The 9,900-nt window shown below is 33.1% G+C and overlaps 2 protein-coding genes across 2 annotated transcripts in view; both read left to right on the forward strand.

Annotated features, from left to right (window-relative positions):
• Positions 1-880: 880 nt before the first annotated feature.
• Positions 881-5,464, forward strand: LOC105120647 (patatin-like protein 2). The gene is made up of 7 exons (XM_011018928.1): positions 881-1,015; positions 2,112-2,293; positions 2,493-2,682; positions 3,054-3,218; positions 3,333-3,635; positions 4,998-5,170; positions 5,252-5,464. The coding sequence occupies exons 1-7, from the start codon at positions 881-883 to the stop codon at positions 5,328-5,330; spliced, it is 1,227 nt and encodes a 408-aa protein (XP_011017230.1). The 3' UTR covers positions 5,331-5,464.
• A 2,316-nt stretch (positions 5,465-7,780) lies between these two features.
• The window catches only part of LOC105120648 (uncharacterized), a 4,204-nt gene continuing 2,084 nt past the window's right edge, over positions 7,781-9,900 (forward strand). Inside the window, exons 1-6 of the mRNA XM_011018929.1 lie at positions 7,781-8,136; positions 8,281-8,366; positions 8,851-8,940; positions 9,086-9,202; positions 9,510-9,765; positions 9,870-9,884. Of these exons, the coding sequence (XP_011017231.1) occupies positions 8,307-8,366; positions 8,851-8,940; positions 9,086-9,202; positions 9,510-9,765; positions 9,870-9,884 (538 nt within the window). The 5' untranslated portion in view covers positions 7,781-8,136; positions 8,281-8,306. The remainder of the gene's footprint in view (positions 8,137-8,280; positions 8,367-8,850; positions 8,941-9,085; positions 9,203-9,509; positions 9,766-9,869; positions 9,885-9,900) is intronic.

Below are 9,900 nucleotides of genomic sequence, written 5' to 3' on the forward strand. Positions count from 1 at the left end.
CCTACACGAGTCATTATGATCAGATCAGAGTCTGTTATTATAAGATTTTTCTTTTTTAATTAAGAAGAATATGGATATGTGACCACATTAATTGAATGAAACCTTGTGTTACATTATCTAGTTTTGTTAATTTTATTTTATTTGGATTTTACAAGGCATTTTGGGTCGTCAAATATGCTTTGAGAAATTGTGATACAACACCATCCGAGCAGTTAATTAAGTTAATTTTAATCATTCGAGCCAATTGTTTCTGATTTTCGCATAGCATCGTAGCCCTAATGGACTTTCCCATATTATTGTTTTCTTCGTTATTTGAGACGCCACCTTTGGGATCTCCATGAATTGTTAACCCTAACATTAATTAGGTCAATATGTCCCGTTCTCGCCCGATTGCATCACCTAGTTATTCTAACACACAATTCACGTGAATTCTCTCCTGCAAGCCTTATACTCATGTACACTTGTTTTTGGTTGTCACGTATAGAATATTATTATATATGGGCATGATGCTACTAGGTTCAAATGTCAAAATTTTCAACTTTTCCCTCGATTTGATTAACATCCTACACGAAACAAATCCACGTTAGCAGGTGTTGAGTCCGATGAACGAAGATTCGATTATCCAATATAATTATAGAAATTTGAAGAATGAGAAGAAATTGGAGGTCTATAAATACCCGTACCATGAAAACCCAAAATCACACAACTCAAAACAAATAAAGTTTTTTCCTTGCTAGGGTCTCAGGATCTCCCTACCACTCCCTCTCCGAGGTCTAATTACAAGTTCAAGCATATCGTCCTCCGATAATCAGCACACATTCGTTGTTCTCAGAGTACTGCTCTTCCTCTCAAAGACCGTATATTCAGCTTATAACATTTCATGGAAGGAACTGATAATGTGCTTCTTCAACCACCAACTTTTGGAAATCTAATAACAGTTCTCAGCATTGACGGGGGTGGAATAAGAGGACTTATCCCTGGAACCATCATTAATTTCCTAGAATCTGAACTTCAGGTAGGATAGCAAGGTTTTTTGGGCATGAACGTTGATGCTCAAAATTAAATAGCTGTGCATGCATACCATTTTTTCGTTGTGAATATTAATTTTCCTAGGCGCATATGTTTTGTACACGTCCATTGCAAGAGTTAAAAGTTCGTAAGTGCATCCACATTACAATGCATACATTAGAGCATGATTGTTAAACTCCAAATGCCTTAAATGGGTTCACATGAAAAATTAAATTTTAAATTGAACTAGTTTTGAAATTAGCATGATTAAATCTAATTGATTTGTGACCTGTTTGATTAGATTAAATTTAATTTAGACTTAACTTAATCTACACTAAAATTTTTTAAAAAAATTGAAACAATATTATTTTAGATAAAAATAATAGATTTGAGTTGGCTTGGTAGCTTATAAGTTGACTCGATAGCTTGTTGGTTGATGAAATAACCTAGATCAAACTAGTTAGTTTAACAATTATGCATTATAATGCAGGGAGAACTCAAACAACAAGAGTGGGCATTATATCTAACATTGTTTTCATACATATTTGGTATTTTTCACATTTCTAACATATAGGTAATATACAACTCAAATTCCACATAAAAATTAATTAAATATTGTTGGGGAATACATTTTATACTATCATCTAAAAATGTTACTTTAGGATTGCATGCTGGGCACTAAATTTACAATGTGAATCATTTTAATTTAAAAGATTAAGTTTTTAGATGATGCTCTGAAAATAATTTAAAATATGTAGTGGTTATGTGAGATTTTAAAAATAATTTTATAATTTAAAACTTATATAGACTCATCATTATTTTTTGTTTATTTTTTATAATTTAATTGGATAGAAAGGAGGTTGTAAGATTTAAATTCATACATGCTTAATTATTTAGAATATAATATCATATTAAAAATCATTTCAACCTAAAATCATTAATAAAAGTAATTTTATATTCCTCTGAGATACACATGAGCACACAAAACGCCAAATGCTGTCACAATGCATTCCGGAAGTAATGAATTATTGGCTTCCATTTAATTTTTGTTCTTATAATCGCATACAAGAACTAAATCTAGATCCTTCTGCCCTTGGTTTTAGAAATTGGATGGCGAGGATGCAAGAATAGCGGACTATTTTGACGTGATTGCGGGGACAAGCACCGGTGGTCTCGTTACTGCCATGCTAACCTGTCCCGATGAAAATAGTCGTCCTATGTTTGCTGCCAAAGATATCAAGGATTTCTACCTGAATCAGTGCCCCAAAATCTTCCCGCAGCCCAGGTAAAACTCGTTATTCCATGTTCAAGATATGTCTAATTCGGAGAAATAATTTATATATGGGTGTTTACAGAAATAACACATCCATTTCCTATCTTCTTCTTCTCTTCTCTCTCTCGCTCTCTGTTAAAAATATCTTTTGAACGGTGACGTGAATTTTTTTCCTTCTCTCTTTGTTTTGATATGACAGCTTTGGCTGCAGGTGTTCATTATTTACTCAAGTGAAAAAGGTGATCAAAGCTTTAACAGGGCCAAAATATGACGGGAAATATCTACATGGCCTCGTTAAGGAACTACTAGGGAACCGAAGATTGCACCACACGTTGACTAACGTAGTAATCCCAACATTTGATATCAAAACATTCCAGCCAACCATCTTTTCAAGCTTTGAGGTACGTTTTGCAAGCCTTCTCCAGAAATTGGGTAATTTTCCCACAGGCCACAGCTTAATTGATAAATAAGGGCATTATTAATCCTAACCTTTCTCATATTATAATGCTCAATCTTGAGTCTTGTTAATTAAGCATTAAATCAAAGCTGATAACTGGTTTAGCTGGGAGGTAGATTCATTTGCGAGTCTATAGAAGTTTTCTGGTAACAAATCGGCAGTTATATATATATCGTGAAAGTGATACCCCCCTCTCTAAAACCTAAAAAAGATTTTAATTAGAAAAGAAAGAAGGAAAGAGGGAGGAGGGCCAAAAGCCGGCAGGTCTAATATATATTGCTGACTCTCTCACTGCCACTTGCATTCATGGACCAGGCTAAGAAAAACCATTCCTTGGATGCATTACTCTCTGACATATGCATTGCAACCTCAGCCGCCCCCACTTATCTTCCAGCCCATTATTTTGAAACCAAGGATGAACAAACAGGGGAAGTGAGGGAATTCAACCTTATAGACGGTGGGGTTGCTGCAAACAATCCGGTATGTGTTAAATTCACTTAGTTATTTTCAAATAACTTATCTGTGTTTCATCTTATCTATTCTCTCCTCTGCGAAATAATTAGCTGAAACATACTGCCGTGATTCAAAAAGCAGGCTTTGATTGCTATTAGCGAAGTTACAAAAGAAATCGTTAAGGGGAGCCCAGACTTCTTTCCTATAAAACCAATGGACTACGGGCGGTTTTTGTTAATATCCTTAGGAACTGGATCGCCTAAAGCTCAAGAAAAATATAAAGCAACTGAAGCAGCTAAATGGGGATTGTTGGGTTGGTTAACAAGCGGTGGTTCCACCCCGGTGATCGATGCCTTTAGTCATGCAAGTGCAGACATGGTTGATCTGCACATCTCAGTGGTGCTTCAAGCCCTCCACTCTGAAAATAATTACCTTCGGGTTCAGGTAAGGAATGTTCTTTAGCAATAATATCTTGGTTTTTCTTTAGATTTCAGTTTTCTTTTCCCGGTAACTTTAACAACGACGAACTAAATTGTCTAACCACACACTTTCACAAAAAAGACAGGATTATCCTTTTTCTATTTTGCCGCCTTATTTTTTATACTTGTAATTGTGATAGCTCATTTTCCCCTAATCATGAAAAGAAAACCTAATTTTATAATTAGTTTTACAATATTCTAATGTATCATTTTTCTAAGGTTTTATATATTTGAACAAATAAAGAAAGACAATAAGTGTAAAGAGACTAAATATACATAAATGAAGACTTCTAGCTAGGATGGAATGATATTTTTCACGCAAAAAAGAGATGAAAAACCCTTGTTATTTTTTTAATATATACTACAAATTTAAATCTTGTTTCATTAAATTCACCTCTGAATTAATTCTAAAATTTTATCAAATACCTTGAATTCTCAAGAATATACATTGAGAAGAGATTATCGACAAATAAAATATCACAAGCATCACATGAAAGGATAAACATGATAAAAAAAAAGAAGTTTCGTGACCAAAATTATAAATAAAAAGACAGCATTGCTCATGAACTGTAAGGATGTGGATAGCAAGCTACAATAGAAGTATGTATTCGTTTAGTTTTGCGCATGAAATATACATTTAATATTTTTGTGTATAATTTTAAATCCAAATAAGTTGTATGCACAAATGAAAATAAATTATGCCATATTTTGATAATGAGTGACATATCGAAGCTTTTGCTATGACGAGTTACATACCATGCATCGTGTAAAAAGAGTGACAAATAATAAACTTGTGAAAAAATAGAAAATAAAAGGAAAAAAAGGGATAAGAATGAAAGGAAAAAAAATAAATCGGGAAAAAAGAAAGGCCATATGAAAAAAAAGGCGGAAAGTTTCGGACAAGTTTTAATTTCTAAACACAGTATTAAAAGGTCTGTTTTGTTAAATGACCAAATAATATAACTGAGAAATCCAAACAGAATTATATGTGGGCGTAAAAGAACATTTGAACCAGGGGTGGCCATGTCTTCTTAATGTCTTTAGCATTGTATTTTAAAAATATTTTTGAAAAAAATTAATTTTTTTATTTTAAATTAATATATTTTTTATGTTTTCAAATCATTTTAATGTACTAATTTTAAAAATAATTTTTAAAAAATAAAAAATTATTATTGATATACTTTTCAAATATTATTCATATATTTTTTTCAAATAAAAAATAATTTAAAAAAACACAATCATACATTCAAACACATTGCACTATGCTGATAGCATGTTTTCTCCGTATTTTTATCAGCAGTAATGTTTAAGCATTCATTGCATGCAGGACGACACATTAAGCAGGGAAGAATGTTCTGTCGATATAGCTACAAAAACAAATTTGGAAGACCTTGTGAAGGTTGGTGAAAGACTTCTAAAGAAACCAGTTTCGAGAGTGAATTTGGAGAGTGGCCTGTTTGAGCAGTCTGTCAAAGAGACGAATGAGGAGGCTCTGGCAAGGTATATGCGAAGCCACTGTTTTACCCAGATTATGAGCTAATATTTCATGTAGTGAACAGTGTGACATCCTTAATTTTGCAGGTTCGCAAAAATACTCTCCCAGGAGAAGCAGCTTCGCCGTGCTAGGTCACCCCATGGAAAAAAATCTTGCAAATTTTAAAGGATATATATATGATTGTAATTAGAATTGGTGATTCTTTATTATGTTGTAATAAGATGCTTAATTAAGCTCACGGTGTGGAAACAAACATTCATTGCGCTTCAATAAGTACCAGGGCTAGACATTTTATGGTCTGATTGTTTTATAGGATCATGTAAATCACTATCTATAATTCAATTTGTTTGAATACCCGCTTCGATGCACCATTCAAGATACTTAATTTGTTTCAGCCCAGAAGATAGAAATATTTAGGCGTTATTTAAGGGTGTAGTAATGATTATTTTTTAAAATGTTTTTTATTTTATATTAAGAAATTAATTTTTTAAAAAATATTTTAAACATCAATACTTTTAAAAATATTAAAAAAATTAATCCATTTTTTTTTTACAAGTTAAACCGCAGTCATTTAAAGCGAGCTTTTGTCATTCATAACCACGCTTAGAGATTTTGGTGATTTCCAATGCAAATATTTGTTTTTGAAGGGAGTGTTGTAGTTCATCCAAGGGCGTGTTTTTTGTTTAATTTATTTTTAAGGAAGAGAACATATTATTCTCAATCATTGTACAGTGTTCACTGACACGTCACAAATCTAGCGTCTACTTGAGAAAAACTGGGCCTTCTACCTGACGGGGGAGCTGGACCCATGAAGCCGCTATAATAAAACCACTGTGTTATCTTAAAAGTTGATGTTTTACCGTGCATGCTCTTTTGATGATCCACTTCCTTGTTCATTATAATTTCCATTCAAGTCCTTGTAGTTTTTTTTCTTGCACTTTAATCATTGAACTTTATTTATTTTTAATTTCACCCCTGCAAATTAAGTTGGCTTGGTTTTTTATGTGTTGGAATCCAGGCTGCGTACTCTCACTTATCCAATATGCCATGGAATATTCTAACTTTAAATTAAATATTAATTTTATAAAATAAAATTTTAAGTTATTGTTAAGAAAAACAAAAAAGAATAAGGATCAAAACTAACTAAAAAACAAAGCTTTTTTTTCTTTCTTTCATGTTGTTCGCAAGGCCAAAAAACTTCTATTTTTAGACTCTCAGGTTCTAATTTTTAGATGCTTGCTTCTTATTTTTTATGTTTTTAGAGTTTGGTCATAAACTTTAATCTTATAACGTTTTAGTCCCAAATATTCATAAACAAAAAAGAAAATCACTAAAAAGATAAAATAGAGGGAAAATATCCGTCCAACAAATCCGATCTTGGGACACATGAATTTGTTTTAGAAAGGAGGTTCAATTGAGGTGATTTCATTCTTCAAACATATCAAAAAAATAAATTGACGTTTATGAGCCTTATTCTAATTTGGTTTGCTTATAATTTTTAAATTAATTAATAAATATTTTTATGTTGAAAAATTAAGAGAGGAAGAAGTGATTTTTTGCCTCAAAGAGAAGAGATGAAAAGAATAGAAAGAAAAAAACGTGTTTGTTATAAAATCAAGTATTCTAATATTTTTAAAAATTATCAATTTAAATTTTATAAATATCATAATTATTGTGAAGTTATATTATCATTAACTTAAAGAATGATAAAATTAATCAGGATATATAGAAACAATCTTGAATAATCATGTTAATAATTAAAAAATAATATTTTAATAAAATTTTTGTACCAGTAACTAAATCTAGTTATTGATAAGATATTAAATATTTATATTTCACAACTAGTTTTGGCACCCAAAAACTACCTTAACATTAACCCTAATTTATTGATACACATTTCATAGAAGAACCAAAATTAGCCATTCAAAGATCTAGTGGCTCTGCAAAGATCAGCTGCTGGTCAGTTGGATAAAAACGTGAACCCATCATCACGGATCGCAAGAATCTGGACATCTTGGTAATAGAAACACAAATCCAGGGACAATCTAGGTATAGAACCACAAAAATCCAATGACTAAAGAATGTTGGGAAGAGAGGCTCCACGTTATTTCATGATGACGCAGACAGGGTCCATGGTGCGTGTGTGCTGTGCTTTGAGAGTGCGGACGGCGCTACATTTAGGAGCCTAGGATCACTCTCTCCGGGCTCGTAGATCGGTCCTCCTGAGCCGAAAATAGTTCTTATATTAGTTGAGCCCAAATCTTCAAAGTACTGTTATGAAAGAGGCTGTTCGAAGGTAAAGAATTAATTTTATTAATAGATTTTTTTAAAATGCATTATTAATATTAAAAATAAATTTAAATTATAAAAAATATATTATTTTAATATATTTTCAAATAAAAAATACTTTATAAAACAACTACCTTGCCATAACAAATTAAACTAGGTATCCCTGATCACTTAAGATTTTATTCTTACGGCATCAGATCTTAGACAAACCATATCCCTTGTCCTAATTTTAGATTCAAACTAAATAATTACGTAGAAATGAAAATCACTTTCTATTTAAACCGTCGTCTTAAGGAGCCTTTTTTGGGAAAGCTAGCCTTCTCATTTCACCTTAGACAGTCGCATGAACATTTACGTACATAGCCACCCCATCTTTCTCTCTGTCTCCTTTTAAATGATGTTAACAACTTAGAGCACAATAAGATACAGCAATTCAAACACCCTCATCTTTGGCTGTCTCTTGTTCCATTTCCTCCTTATCTATCTATTATCATGTCCCTTGTCAGTAGAAATGTATAAAGAGGAAGAGAGTTCCAGTCATTTGGTTTTTAACTCGGCCTGAAACCTTGGTAGTGGCGAATTCACTTCACAGTGATCGAGGAACGTTGAGATTTTAAGTGACACTTGACTTTCAAGGCATTGAAGTTTCTTGTTATTTTCAAGGAATGAACTTTCAGTAAAGGTATATGTAAATCTGGTGACGCTCCTCTCTCTCTCTCTCTTTTAATGCTACTCATTTGATATGGAAAGGAGTCACTGTTTTGTTTTTGTTTTGGTTCTGTGATGTTACTTTAATGAAGTTATTGAATTGGGTTCTTTAATGAAGGACTTGCAGATTTAAAGGGAGCAAAGATGAATACTAGCGCGAGGAATAGGCTGCAGTCCATGAAAGCTCCAATGAAGCTTGAAAAAGTAAGCACTTAATCGATGCTTAAACTTGGTTGCTTAATCACTTTAACTGCTTATTTTTTATTTGTTTCGAAAAATGGCTTGTGCTGTAGATATGGTCTATCCATCCAAAGTCTAAACCTGGAAGAGGTCTAGTAACTTTTTAGATATGGGGCGATATAGCTTTTGCCAGAAAATATGGCTTCAGTTTTAATGAGGAGGATCCAGAAGCTGAAAGCTCCAGTAAATTCTTATAAAGAATGCATATTTGATGAGAGTCTGAATTGCATTTTCAGTCAAATCTATTTTTGGAAAATCATAAGAATTGTTGGTAAAAACAATTCCTTTCAGATGATTTTTAATGGCCTGTTCCATTGAGCTTTGTTTTGTTTTATGTTCTTTGCCTTTTCTTCCCACTTCTCCGCATAGTTTATTTCCTTCTTTTTTTTCTTTTTCACTTGAGAATCTGATTGTTTTGTAATTTGTATTTAAATCTATTTTATTGAAGGAGAAGGCTGAAATGCAGGGGAGCAAACCAAATGTTGCCAAAAACAGACGAATCTCGAGCAGAGAGAGGAAAATAGCATTGCAACAAGATGTATGATCATGCTCTCTTGTTATTTCTTTCTATAATTCAAAACAGATCAATCCATCTTGTATCTTTCCTGTTCCATTGATGCCGTCCTGTCTTCAATGGAACCGTTCCTTACATTAATTATTGTGTTGAAAATCCTTTTAATCAGGTTGATAATCTAAAGAAGCAACTTAGGCACGAAGAGAATATTCACAGAGCTTTGGAGAGAGCTTTCAGCAGACCGTTGGGAGCTCTCCCTCGCCTTCCTCCATATCTCCCTCGTGCGGTTAGTAATTCACCATCCTTTCATATGGTTTTCATTCAAGTTCCTTTAGCGTTGTCAGTTCAATAGTAGAAAGGTGCCTATAGACAAACAGTATTACTATGAAGCTTATACTTAATAAGCATAGCGATCGGATTGATAAGAAATATGGAAGGACTTGATTGAAAGATGTGAGGAGAGAAACAGAGATTCGAATGATATATCAATGCTCAACCAATTAACTTGAGAAAAACTAATGAACTGGAATACTTGCCTGACCATTACATGCAATCAATGGAGATAGTTTGATACTGGATTTTAGTTTCTGTAGACGCTGGAGCTTCTTGCAGAAGTGGCTGTTTTGGAAGAGGAGGTGGTTCAGCTTGAAGAACAGATTGTCTATTTTAGGCAAGACTTGTACCAAGAAGCTGTCCACATTTCAAGCTCCAAAAGGAACATGGGAAGTTTTTCCGATTTATACAACTTGTACCGAAAAAAGAATCACAAGCCAGATCAGTTGAAGTCCTTGGCTCAAAATCTGGACAAATCAGCCGCTTCCATGAAAAGGCATTTGCCATCCCTTTCCAGTAAGCTAAATGTTTGATGCCATCAGCATATGATACATTGGATATGCACATGGAGGCATTTGATATCCCTCTTGCCTAAATCCACCTTCATTGTTCTTTAGCAGATGGAACAGGGAAAGATAATGCATTCTCTAC

The sequence above is a fragment of the Populus euphratica genome, unplaced genomic scaffold (assembly GCF_000495115.2).
Source record: "Populus euphratica unplaced genomic scaffold, PopEup_1.0 scaffold6.1, whole genome shotgun sequence".
Classification (NCBI taxonomy): Eukaryota; Viridiplantae; Streptophyta; class Magnoliopsida; order Malpighiales; family Salicaceae; genus Populus; species Populus euphratica.

Excerpts from the sequence above, each read along its gene's own strand:
- LOC105120647 (XM_011018928.1), top strand. The coding sequence starts at position 881 with ATGGAAGGAACTGATAATGTGCTTCTTCAACCACCAACTTTTGGAAAT. Across the intron at positions 2,294-2,492 it reads AAAATCTTCCCGCAGCCCAG|GTGTTCATTATTTACTCAAG; the intron begins GTAAAACTCGTT and ends CTTTGGCTGCAG. Across the intron at positions 3,219-3,332 it reads GGGTTGCTGCAAACAATCCG|GCTTTGATTGCTATTAGCGA; the intron begins GTATGTGTTAAA and ends TTCAAAAAGCAG.